The sequence below is a fragment of the Ursus arctos genome, chromosome X (assembly GCF_023065955.2).
Source record: "Ursus arctos isolate Adak ecotype North America chromosome X, UrsArc2.0, whole genome shotgun sequence".
Lineage (NCBI taxonomy): Eukaryota > Metazoa > Chordata > Mammalia > Carnivora > Ursidae > Ursus > Ursus arctos.
Window position 1 is genome coordinate 11,182,900 of NC_079873.1, and position 13,502 is coordinate 11,196,401.

At 34.9% G+C, this 13,502-nt stretch overlaps 1 protein-coding gene and 1 long non-coding RNA gene across 3 annotated transcripts in view; one reads left to right on the plus strand and one right to left on the minus strand.

The window, feature by feature from the left end:
* MOSPD2 (motile sperm domain containing 2) overlaps positions 1-13,502 on the plus strand; it is a 50,280-nt gene that overhangs the window by 19,962 nt on the left and 16,816 nt on the right. For both annotated transcript variants that reach the window (XM_026478101.4, XM_026478100.4), the window contains exons 5-8: positions 249-403; positions 3,577-3,637; positions 6,128-6,166; positions 12,270-12,394. In XM_026478101.4, the coding sequence (XP_026333886.1) occupies positions 249-403; positions 3,577-3,637; positions 6,128-6,166; positions 12,270-12,394 (380 nt within the window). The remainder of the gene's footprint in view (positions 1-248; positions 404-3,576; positions 3,638-6,127; positions 6,167-12,269; positions 12,395-13,502) is intronic.
* LOC130543358 (uncharacterized) overlaps positions 12,236-13,502 on the minus strand; it is a 78,744-nt gene continuing 77,477 nt past the window's right edge. The window contains exon 3 of the long non-coding RNA XR_008958677.1: positions 12,236-12,463. This is a non-coding gene — a long non-coding RNA (uncharacterized LOC130543358). The remainder of the gene's footprint in view (positions 12,464-13,502) is intronic.

Genomic DNA, 13,502 nt, shown 5'->3' on the forward strand with positions numbered 1-13,502 from the left:
TACTTACTAGAGAACTTTGTTTATTTTCCAAAGGGGGAAGAGAGTTTCCCTTTCTGCACTCTATTCTTATTTAAAGTTCCCAAGTGCACACTATTTCTTATTTAAAAGAAGGAAGAGATGTTTTTAATCTGAGAAAGAAAATGAATTGTAAATGAAGAAAAATGTTAAGGGAAAGGAATGATCTATGTGTAAAATAATATTCTAGTGACAGATATTTTTCTTATTTTTATCCTGTGTTCTGTTAAAAGTCTGGATCAGGGTGAAGTATCACGTAAAAGACCATAAAACCATGTTGGACAAAAAGAAGCTTATCGCATTCTGGTTGGAACGTTATGCTAAAAGAGAAAATGGGAAACCCGTAACAGTGATGTTTGACCTGTCGGAAACTGGAATAAATAGCATAGTAAGCATTTCTTTAATTCACAAGCATTATTTTTTGTCATGTCCTCCCTGCCACTCCTCCCAACCAAATACTGCTGTACGTTTGAGCTGACCAAATCCCAAGTTTGGTATTTACTTGTTTTCCATGTATATTGTGAGTCAAGTCAGACATGAAATAGGATTTGCAGAGAAAGAAATTTGCTTCAGTATTTGGCATTGAAACTGTGTTTCCTAGAATTGTCCCTCGTGATACACAAGATGTCAGGGTAGGACATGGAAGCTGGCAGGGTAATGAGTAGCTGTGGCAACACTGAACTCTTCTGTCAGAACTAACATCCCGCAGGACCTAACCCTATGCCTGGCACAGAGAAATGCACTCAGGAAATATTGAGGACAGTAATGCAGGCTCTCTGTAGTACCGTTAGATTCATACCATGTTTGGCAGTTGTGAGATGTTCACCTGACTTTTGCATGTATGGCAGTTTGTCATTTTGTTGGCGGTTTTTGTTTGCTTGATTTGGTTAGCTTTGGAAACCGGCTTTCTGCAGGTGATTTTGTCAAGCTTAAAAAATAAGTAAAACCCACCAGTCTTTAATTTGGGCCCTTGTGACCTTGGTAACTAGAGACCCTTCAGCAGCAATGGGGATCCTTTGGCACATTGATTATAGCTGTTGTCTCTTACGTTCAGATCTTAGCTACTCTTGGTAGCAATGAAGTGGCCTTCACACACCTGCCTGGGGCAGTAGTGAAAGCTTTTTGAAAATCCACTCGGCAGAGTAGTTAAGAATCTTAAGGTGTTCGTATTCATATTCTTTGCCTGGTAACTAAGTTCTGGAAATCTATTTTAAAGAAATAATCCTGAGTACAGAAAACAGCATTGTGTGCCAAGTATCTTTTTCAGAGTGTCATTTAAAATAGTGAAAACTTAGAAAAAATGTAAATGTCAGCATGGCCAAATGGTAAATTATGGTGTATTAATTGATAGAGTATAGGTAGCCATATAAAGTGGTGTTTATAAATAAGTGCTAGTAATACTGGAAAATACCTTTTTTAAAAATGAATAATGAAAAAGGTGACAGGATTATGTCCTAGCGATAGCCTCCAAAAAAGGAACTCTTAGACGTCAAAAAAGCAAACAAACAAAGAAACAAAAAATAGCCTGGAGAGAACAAGAGGTTTTTTTGGGTGGTGGGATCACACATTTTTATTTTCATCTTTATCTCTATGTATATTTTAGGAGTCCATTGCCCTGGATTTTTTTCAATCTAGTTGCCATTTCAGTGAGTTGTAGATTACAGAGTAAATTGTTTTATACCCAAAGTCTAAATCAAAATACCTAGATAAATAGGTATTCCATAAAAATAAATCATGATTCTGTCATCCTTTGTATATGATTGTTTCTAATTATTAACCCAGAATCATAAACAAATGCTAATTTTTTTATTGCCAAACATAGGGGCAAGGAATTGACTTGAACTATCTGGTTTTTTTTTCAAACTACTTATATGCTGTCTCTTTATCTTTAATTTATAAATAAGGTTTATTTGCATTACTATTTAAATCATTATTAATGTTTTAAAATACTGAATCCCAATTGAGTTATTTTTATATATGACTCCCTCATGATTCACAAAGGATTTAAGTTCGCTAATAAACAGTATGCAGAATTGCAAGGCAAAAAAAATTAAAAGCTATTTGTTAGAGTTGGGCCACTAATTGGACTCCAATCTTTCATCTGTCTGCCTGAAAGAAATGGATTCATTTAAAATTATTTCAGTGGTCATACTTTAAAACCAGTGTTTTAGGAGAATTATATTCATTCCTGATACTTGAACTAGAGAGAAAAGTATCTCATGGGTCCCCAAAGGGAGGATGTTTTACAAGACAAGAAATAGTCCTTGAAGACATCTCACAGAATGCAGAGCAATAGGTTTCAATGGAACTTTTTATTGTAGTGCCCACTAATAATACTTAACACCAGTGGTAGCCTATGAAATCCACTTGAATTAGCAGTAAGTTGGGATTTTATAAGCAAGGCTATTCAGTTAAAAGATGAAAACAAGAATACTGAATGAAGACTTTTTAGGCAAAGTCTCAGGGCCACAGATTGTATACTGGGTAACCAAATTTTTATAGAACTAGTTATTTTGAGATACTTCTTTGATTCTTAAATACAAATTATTAAACTCGGTGCACAGTGGATATAATAATTAATTATAAAGGTACTATTGTATATTAGGATTTATTCCATAAAAAAATACTGAAGACACTTAAGGAATGCTTACTTTCAGTTTACTGAAATTAAAGATGCTGCAACTCACATCCTAGAAATCACTTTATAGACTCATCTCTGGACAGCTCATCTTTCAGTAATTGATGGGTTTAAGTTTGCCTGATTATCTTTCATCCTACAGTCCTTCTAAGATGGCTGATCAGGATTAGTAACTCAGCTTGCAGCCATAGAATAACATGGGATGAAATGATCCATGTGAATAGTGACCCTCATAACCTAATTTCATGTTGCTGTGTTCAGTGCAGTAGAACCAACAGACAGTTATGTTCATAAAGTTTTCCAGGAATTGGAGTCAGTGAACAACACTCGAATATAAACTAAAAAATTCTAATTCTAGGTCCCTAAATAAGAGGAAAGAAGCTAGAGGCAAAGCAGATACAGCACACCAATATGTTCAGATTAACTGTTGTATAAAAAAAATTGATAAAACATATCTTATTGAAACTATGACGAAGTGTAGAAATTAGGTTTAAAAAGCAAATATACTGGAATTAATATATGTATTATCATTCCAAGTAGTGAGATTGTAAACTGTATACTTGTTTCAATAATTCCTTAATTGTTCAACAGCTTTTTAGAATTTCTCTATAGGGATTGCTTTTAGATCCCCTTTATAATGCCATGTTACTTTAGCAGCCTGGAATATCTCACTAGTTCGAGGTAACAGGAATGATGTTTAAGTATCTGATTTCTTTTACTTGATTTTAGGACTGATTATTATAAGTAGCTTAATGACTTAAAACCTTGATCCCTGGGAATATAGATATGTATTTATATATGAGCTTATTTTTTAAAGAATTGTCTCATTTGTATTTAATAGTTTATCACCTTTAGAAATGTGCAATTTAAAATTCTCTAATGTAGATAGTCTTAAAGATTTAAATGTGTAATCTTTGTTTTAGGACATGGACTTTGTACGCTTTATCATCAACTGCTTTAAGGTTTATTATCCTAAATACCTCTGTAAGTAACTTACTCCTTTATAAAAATACAATATATAGAAACTATAAATAATGGCTAAGATTGCTTTATATTATTATAGACTTTAATACCTGAAGTGTTATTTTCTGACGAGGAGCTTAAATGTGTGCATAGAAGTTTAAGTGCATATCCTAGTAGATATAAGGGAAAATTTTCATAATCATTGCCCTTTATAGTTTTAAGAATTTCAGTTCTAAACTGTATAGGTGGCATCCTATAACACACACACATACATATATAGGTACATAAAAACATACCTTTATTTAAAAGATTATCCAATTTTATTCATCCTTCAATAAAAAAACTCATTTAAAATATTTATTATATGGAACTTCTTACATGTAAGAAACAGATAAGCAACATTGATAAAGTATACTGTGTGATAAGCGATACTCATACATAAAATGTACTATGTTACTAATTGTTATTTTAAAATTGTCATTAAGAAAACATTAGACTTGGGCGCCTGGGTAGCTCAGTCGGTTAAGCGTCTGCCTTCAGCTGAGATCATGATCCCAGGGTCCTGGGATCAAGTCCCACATCACTCTCCCTGTTCAGCGGGGAGTCTGCTTCTCCCTCTCCCTCTGCCCGCTACTCGTGCACTCTCTCGCGCGCGCTCTCTCTCAAATAAATAAAATCTTTCAAAAAAAAACCCACATTAGACTAGCGTACACTGCATTTAAATCTGGCATTTAGAGTTTATTTTTAATTATGATTCTTGCATTAATTACCTGAATGAAGAACTCCTAAATCTTATGTATTCATTTTTGATTTATTGGATTTATATGGTGGTTTTCCTCTGGAGAAATCAAGATGCTGTCCCACATAAACAGTCATATATTTTAACTCCAGTGGACTAAAAGTGAAAAAAGCAGAAGAGGGACAACAGGGATATCAGAAAATGGAAACTCACAGGTCTGCCTGGGCACAGCCCTGGCAAATACCACAATTAGGGTCTTTTGAGACTCCTGACTTAGGTGATATTAAAGCTTAAGATCCCTAAATCATCTTACTCTGGCATGCCTTCCCATTATTATTCATGTGAAGTAAGGAACAGACAGCAGGCATGAAGGATCTCAAGGATCAGTGCCACTGCTGCCCCTTTACTGTCATGTCTTCAGAGGGAATATTCATGAACCTTTTTAGGTAAAGAGAATGTCTGGTTGGGAAACCTGGAGGATCTGCTAGTCTGAATTCTTCCTGGATCTACCATGTACCCTGATTCATTAAGTTTTACATACCAATCAATTGGTCAGTAGGGAATCTCGACCCCATATTATTAGCTTGTTCCTTTTATGTACAGAATGAAAATAAAATATCCACTTGTTTATTGAAATATCTAAAAGTTTGTGAAGAGCCATTTATAAATAGTATAAATATCATGATTACCTTATAAAACATATATAAGATTCTTTTGAGAGAACTATTAATAAATTCATGGGTCTGTATAAAGATGAATTGGAACACTAGACATTCCAATTAACTAGAGGTAACTAGGTAACTACATTATTGCACACATTAAGTTTTGTAGAATCTTAAACTGATTATGCTTCAAAATCAGTCGTGAAACACAGCCATTATTTCATAAAACCTTAAGTCCACATCTTTTTAGGCATGTCACAGATGAAGATTGAGGTATTAAGCACCAGGGTACCTCTGTGAAGATACCTTGTTTCTTACACCTACTTTACTTGTCCTACATTAATATAATCATTCTAGGAGGTTCTCTGCTCAGAGAAGAATGAAATTACATTTTGATTCCTTTGGAATAGAACAGTGAATTGGATATCAAAACTTCCCTTTGTGATTTCTGGTTCTTTCTCATAATTGTTAATAGGGTTATTCACATCTTCATCTAAATATGCAAATAATACTTCTGTATACTTGGGAATTATTGGCTTCCTGGGGTTTATAATATGAAGAAAAGTATAAATTCTGTTTCTTAAAACATAATGGTGTATTAAAGTTTGGGTGAGGGGAAAATGTGAGTGGTTTAACAATATAAATCTCTAGAAAATTGTCAAAACCAATAAATTAGACATTGAAATCATTTTATTTTTTTATTTAAATTCAATTAACATGTAGACATTGAAATCATTTTAAAGTTCACAGGGCTTCAGCACTAATATGACATGCCACATCCAAAAACAGCACTTACCCATTTAACTATTTTCTTTTGTACCTTTCTGCAAACAGCAAAAGCAGTAAACGAACAAAAGAACAGGCTATTTGCCAAAGGACGGTGATAAAGCAGTGGTCATTTCCGAAAAGCTGCCCTGGGTGTGCCCCTCATCAGTGTGAGAAGTTAATTTGGTTCGAGCAGCACTCACACTTCACTGAATTAGAACAGAGTCAGCTAGCTCAGTTTTTAGTTAGGTTTAGATGACCAGCTTTTTCTAGACCAGGTAAAAGTGATATGACTATAGTGGCACTAAATCACATTGAGTGAATTTTTTTTTTTTTGTCTTTCAGCCAAAATGGTGATCTTTGATATGCCTTGGATAATGAACGGTGAGTATATTACTAACACTTTGCCAAAACAAAATGTCTGGTTTCCTTTTTTCCAATGTAGCCATATTTCTGTGGTGGTTTTAAATAATGTTTATGCTGTGCTTGGTGTGTACTTGAGCTAGAACACTCAAAAGCTGTTCCTAAGCAAACCGGGTCAATGTTCTACCCCCAGGCTCTGGGCAGCACATGCATTAGTCTTCTCTAAAAACAGCATCAGGATGTTCAGCCATTCAGGTAAAACTAGAGTCAGATGCCTCAGTTTGTCATCCACAGTTGGGCATGTCACAGAACACAGGCGTTGGCCAGATTTTCTCCTGGGCTTCGGTTGAGGAGAAAGGTGGCATGAATCTGAAATTTACTACAAATCTCTGTAGGCACATGATCCTTCTATAAGACAGTCATGATATATTTTTTGGTAAAAATTTATTTTAAAAGCATTGAAGAACACTCTTTATCAACTTTAACATGATTGTAAATTTAATATTATTTTCAGAATGTACATTTTCATTTGTGTTTGCCAGAGTCAATTGTTATATAGAAAACAATAGAGAAAACCAATGAAACACGAAACCTTGATTCTTTGAAAACTTAAATAAAATTGACAAAACTTTAGCTAAACCGATAAAAAGAAAGACTCCAGTGATTAAAATCAGGAATGAAATGAGAGACATCACTGCTAACCTTAGAGAAATTAAAAGGATTATGAGAGAATACTGTGAACATTTGTATGCCAAGAAATTAGATGATATAGATGAAATGGACAAGTTCCTAGAAAGACAAAATACAGAAATAATTCAGGAAGAATCTGAAGAGAAGTATAACAAAAGACCTTGAATTAGTAATCAAAAAACATCCCACAAAGAGAAGTCCAGGCCTAAATGACTTTACTGGTAAATTCTACCAAACACGTAAAGAAGACTCAACACCAAACCTTTGCAAACTCTTCCAAAAGATAGAAGAGGGAACACTCCCTAACTCATCTTATGAGGCAGATACATTCTATTAACATCACAGGAAAAGAAAACTAAAGACCAGTATCCCTTATGAATATAGATGGACCAACCCACAATAAAGTACTAACCGAACCTAGCAGCATATAAAAAGGATGATACACCATGACCAAGTGGGATTTATGTCGGGAATGCAAAGTTGTTTCAACATATGAAAATCAATCCATGTTATTCAACATGTTAATAGACTAGAGGGAAAAAGCACATGATCATCTCAGACACAGAAAAAGCATTTGACAGAACCTAGTACATTCTCGTGCTAAAAGCACTCAAGAAACTAGGAATAGGAGGTGCAAAGAGTTGTAACACCTGCAAAGTTAGGGAGACCACAGTAGTCCATGTAAGACTACCCTCACTTCTGACACCACCTGTAAGTTCAGGGGTTCTCAAAACCACCCTCAGGGCTGCTAGAATTACAGACCTCACTGAAAGCTATTATACTCACAGTTATGGTTTACTACAGGAAAAGGATTCAGATGTAAATCAGCCAAGGGAAGAAAAACATAGGGTGGAATCCAGGGAAGTACCAAACGTGGAACACATTAGTTTCCCAGCATTGACAGATGGCAGTACTTCCTGGCGTATTGCCAACCAAGGAAGCTCACCCAAACCGGGGTGTTCAGAGTTTTTATTAGGGCCCCATTACATAGACCTGACTGATTCATCATGTGTTTGATCTCAGTCTCCATTCTCTCCAGAGGTCTACTCATACTGTGTGACCAAAGTCCCCACCCTAAATCATATTGTTTCAGTGTGACCCAAGGCCCTCGGGCAAACAGGGGCACTCCTATCAGGCATGAAGATGACCTTCCAGAAGCTGAGGGCAAAGGCCAGACCTCTCTTTGGGTAAAGTTAATTTTGAATATACAGAAGAAAACTTTATCAGCCTAATAAAGGGCATTTATATAAAACTTGTATCTATGAAAACTCAGAGCTAACATGATACTGAGCAATGAAAGAATGAATGCTTTCCCCGCTAAGATCAGGAACAAGACAGAGTAGTCTGCTCTCACCACTTATGTTGCCAGGGCACTTAGGCAAGAAAATGAAATAAAAGGCATCCATATTGGAAAAGAAGTAATACTATTTATATTTGTAGGAGACATAGTCTTCTATATGTACAATTTTAAGGAATACATATACCAAAAAAACCCTGTTAGAACTAATGAATGAGTTCAGCAAGATGGCATGATACAAATCAACATATAGACTCAACTGTATTTCTACACATTAGCAATGAATAATCCAAAAATGAAATTAAGAAAAAAATCCATTTATAATAGTATCACAAAGAATAAAATACTTAGAAGTAAAAATTAATAAAAGAAGTTCAAGACTCATACATTGAAAACTACAAAACACCATTGAAGGAAATTGAAGATCTAGGTAAACAGACATCTCTTGTTCATGGATTGGAAGACCTAATATTGTTAAGTTGGCAGTACTTCCTGAATTGATCTACCAATTCAGTGCAGTCCCTGTCAAAATCCCAGCTACCTTTTTTACAGAAATTGACAAGCTTGTTCTTAAGTGCACATGGAAATGCAGGAGACCAAGAGTAGTAAAAATAATCTTGAAGAAGAACAATGAAATTAAAGGACTGACTTTTTTTTTTTTTAGATTTTATTTATTTGACAGAGCGAGAGAGCACAAGCGGGGGTGCAGTAGAAGGAGAGGGAGAAGCAGGCTCCCGGCCGAGCAGGGAGCCCCATGCGGGGCTCCATCCCAAGACCCTGGGATCATGACTTGAGCCTAAGGCAGATGCTTAACCATCTGAGCCACCCAGGTGCCCCTAAATAAATCTTTAAAAAAAAAAAAGAAAAGATACACCATTTGCAAATATCTTCTTTCATCAATGTTTTTATAGTTTTCAGAGTACGGGTCTTTCGCCTCTTTGGTTAAGTTTATTCCTAGTTATATTTGGTATAATTGTAAATGAGATTGTTTAATTTCTCTTTCTGCTGCTTCGTTATTGGTGTGTAGAATTGCAACAGATTTCTCCACGTTGATTTTGTATCCTGTGACTTTACTGAATTCGTTTATCAGTCCTAGCAGTTTTTTTTGGTGGAGTCTTTTAGGTTTTCTATATGGTATCATGTCACCTGAAAATAGTGAAAGTTTTACTTCTTCCTTGCCAATTTGTATGCCTTTTATTTCTTTTTGTTGTCTGATTGCTTATGGCTAGGGCTTCCAGTACTATGAATAAAAGTGGTAAGAGTGTACATCCTTGTCTTGTTCCCGACCTTAGGGGAAAGGCTCTTCCCCACTGAGGATGATGTTACCTGTGGGTTTTCATATATGGCCTTTGATATGTTGAGGTGTTCTCTCTAAACCTACTTTGTTGAGGATTTTTATCATGAATGGATGTTGTACCTTGTCAAATACTTTTCCTGCATCTATTGAAATGATCACATGGTTCTTTTCTTTTATTGATGTGATGTAGCAAATTGATTGATTTGTGAATATAGAACCACCTTGCAACCCAAGAATAAATCCCACTTGATTGTGGTGAATGATTTTTTTAATGTATCGTTGAATTTGGTTTGCTAGTGTTTTGTTGAGGACTTTTGCATCTATGTTCATGAGAGATACTGGACTGTAGTTCTCTTTTTTCGTGGTAACTGTATCTGGTTTTGGTATCAGGGAAATACTGGCTTCATAGGATGAATTTAGAAGTTTTCCTTCTTCTGTTTCTTGGAATAGTTTGAGAAGAATACACATTAACTCTTCTTTAAATGTTTGGTAGGATTTGTCTGTGCAGCCATCCAGTCCTGGACTTTGTTTATTGGGAGTTTTTTGATTACTGATTCAGTTTCTCTGCTGATAATTGATCTGTTCAAATTTCCTGTCTCTTCCTGTTTCAGGTTTGGTCATTTATATGTTTCTAGGAATGTTCGTCTAGGTTGTCCAATTTGTTGGCATATAGTTTTTCTTAATATTCTCTTATAATTGTTTGTATTTCTGTGGTGTTTGTTGTTATTTCTCTTTTACTTGTGATTTTATTTATTTGGGTCCTTTCTCTTTTCTTTTTGGTAAGTCTGGCTAGAGGTTCGTCAATTTTATTGGTTTTTTCAAAGAACCAGCTTCTGGTTTCATCGATCTGTCCTGTTGTTTCTTTAGTTTCTATGTCATTTGTTTCTGCTCTGATCTTTATTATTTCCTTCCTTCTGTTGGTTTTAGGTTTTGTTTATTGGTCTTTTTCCAGCTCCTTTAGGTGTAATGTCAGGTTGTTTATTTATGATTTTTCTTGCTTCTCGAGGTGGGCCTGTATTGCTATAAACTTTCCTCTTACAACTGCTTCTTCTGCATCCCAGAGGTATTAAATCATTGTGTTATCATTTTCATTTGTTTCTGTGTACTTTTTTATTTCTTTGATTTCCTGGTTGACCCATTCATTGTTTAGTAACATGTTATTTGACTTCCGTGTATTTGTGCTCTTTCCAGATTTTTTCTTGTGGTTGACTTCTAGTTTCATAGCACTGTAGTCAGAAAAGAGGCATGATATGACTTCCATCTTTTTGAATTTGTTGAGGTGTGTTTTGTGGCCTGATACGTGATCTATTCTGGAGCATGTTCCATGCACACTTGAAAAAAAAATGTGTATTCTGTTTTGGGATGGAATGTTCTGAATATATCTGCTAAATCCATCTGGTCTGGTGTGTCACTCGAAGCCACTGTTTCCTTGTTCATTTTCTGTTCAGATGATCTGTCCATTGATATAAGTGGGATGTTAAAGTCTTCTATTGTATTATTGATTTGTTCCTCTATGTTTCTTATTAACTGTTTTGTGTATTTGGGTGCTCCCATGCTGGGTGCATAAATATTTACAATTGTTATTTCTTCTTTTTGGTTATCCCCTTTATGAGTATTTAGTGTCCTTCTTTGTCTCTTGTTAGTCTTTGTTTTAAAGTCCAGTTTGTCCGATACAAGTATTGATACTCTGGCTTTCTTTTGACAGCCATTTGCATGGTAAAGGTTTCTCCATCCCCTCACTTTCAATCTGCAGGTGTCTTTAGGTCTAAAATGAATCTTTTGTAGGCAGCATATAGACGGGTCTTGTTTCCTTGTCCATTCAGTCACCCTGTGTCCTTTGATTGGAGCATTAATCCATTTACGTTCAGAGTAATTATTGATAGATATGTATTTTTCCATTTTATTACTTGTTTTGTGGTTGTTTCTGAAGATTTTCTCCAGTCCTTTTTTAGTCTTTCATGTTTTGCTGGTTTTCTTTAGTGGTATACTTGGATTTCTTTCTCTTTATTCTTTGCATACTTATTAGTGGTTTTTGATTTGTGGTTACTGTTATGTTTGTATATAAATAACCTCTTCTACATATAGCAGTCTATATTAAGTTGGTAGTCTTTTAAGTTTGAACCCATTGTTTGTTCCTCTCTCCCCACATTTTAAGTGTAGGGTGTCATATTTTACATCCTTTTATTTTGTGAGTTCCTTGACTGATTGCTTACGGAAATATTCATTTTTACTGCTTCAGTGTTTCCTATCTTTATACTCTCACTTTTGGTCTCTCCTTTCCACATAGAGCCCCCTTTAATATTTCTCACAGGGCTGGGTTAGTAGTAGTTAGGAACTCCTTTAGTTTTTGAATGTCTGGGAAGCTCTTTATCTCTCCTTCTATTCTGAATGATAGCCTTGCTTGATGGAGTATTCTTGGCTGCAGGTTTTTCCCATTCAGTATTTTGAATATATCTTACCATTCCTTTCTGGCTTATAAAGATTCTACTGAAAAAATCCACTGATAGCCTCATGGGGTTCCCTTTGTATGCAACTGTCTTCTCTGTCTTGCTGCTTTTAATATTTTTTCTTTATCACCATATTTGGCCATCTTAATTACAATATGTCTTTTTTTAAAGATTTTATTTATTTATTTGAGTGGGGGGAGAGGGGCAGAAGGAGAGGGAGAAGCCGACTCTGCAGAGTGCAGAGCCTGATACAGGGCTCAGTCTCATGACCCTGAGATCATGACCTGAGCCAAAACCAAGAGTCAGATGCTTAACTGACTGAGCCACCCAGGCGCCCCTAAATATGTCTTGATGTGGATGAATGAATTTAATGAAGTGACTTTTTTTCTTCAGCTGCTTTCAAAATTGTGAAATCCTGGCTTGGTCCAGAAGCAGTGAGTTTGTTGAAGTTTACCAGTAAAAATGAAGTCCAGGACTATGTCAGCGTAGAGTACCTGCCTCCCCACATGGGTGGAACTGTAAGTATAGTCCTTGAAATGTGTTTCTAAAATAAGACTGCATCATGGTGCATTAGGGTGTATTCTTTCCTTAAGGAAAAAGAAAAAGCAATATCTTAACATCCAGAGAAAGATCGTAGATACTCCAAAATAACACCATTACAGACATTTTTAATGTACGTTTTCAAGTTGTTTTCATTTTGAGTAGGTTCTGTATTTACATGGTTCTAAACCGAAAAGTATTCAATATGCAGCACAAATAATTCAGAAACAATACTCAGTGAAAAGTCTTTCTGTTACTATCCCAATCACTCTCTTCCTCTTCCCAATTCCATTTCTTACATTTATTTCCACGAATATGTAATATAGATAAGCAAATATATATGTAATTCTTCCTCCCTCCCATCTCTTTTAAACAAGTAGTGTATTTTTACACCATTGTGCATCCTACTTTTTTCTTTACAACATGTCTTAGAGATCATTCCAAATCAATATAACAAGCTGTTTTACTCGTTTATGGTGAATAGTATTCCTGTATCTAGAGATGAACCATAAATTATTTAATTAGTAACCATGACTTATTGAATTTTTTTTCACATGCCTTAGTTTGCTTCCATTTGTTTACTATTGAACAGGCTTTTTAATTTAAAAAATAATATGTATTTTCAAGTTTTTTTGAAATTGTTTTGCTACTTTCAAACAAGAGACCAGGAATAAGTAGGTATATGTTAAATTTTTAATACTACATAACAATGAAACATACTGTGATGATAATTTTTCTTTCTAAACTTTGAAAGCCTATGGATTTGGTATGCTTTGGATTAACTTGATACTATTTCAGTTGTCTTTTACAATCAACTTCATATACTGTCTACCTGGCAAAATTGTATTCAACCAGGATCAAATGACTAGCAAGATAAAAAGTTTTGGCATGTCCTTTTGTTTTCTTTGGTTAGAAGAAACTTGAACCAATATTTTTTATTTGAAATTTGCAACTTTTCTATTTTGAGCCTTTATATTTTACATTTTAACAGAAGAACACAGTACGGTTCATTTTCAGGTACTACCTTTAGTTAAACGAGCTATTTGATTTGTTTTTAATAATTTGCCCATAGAATTGTTAAAATTA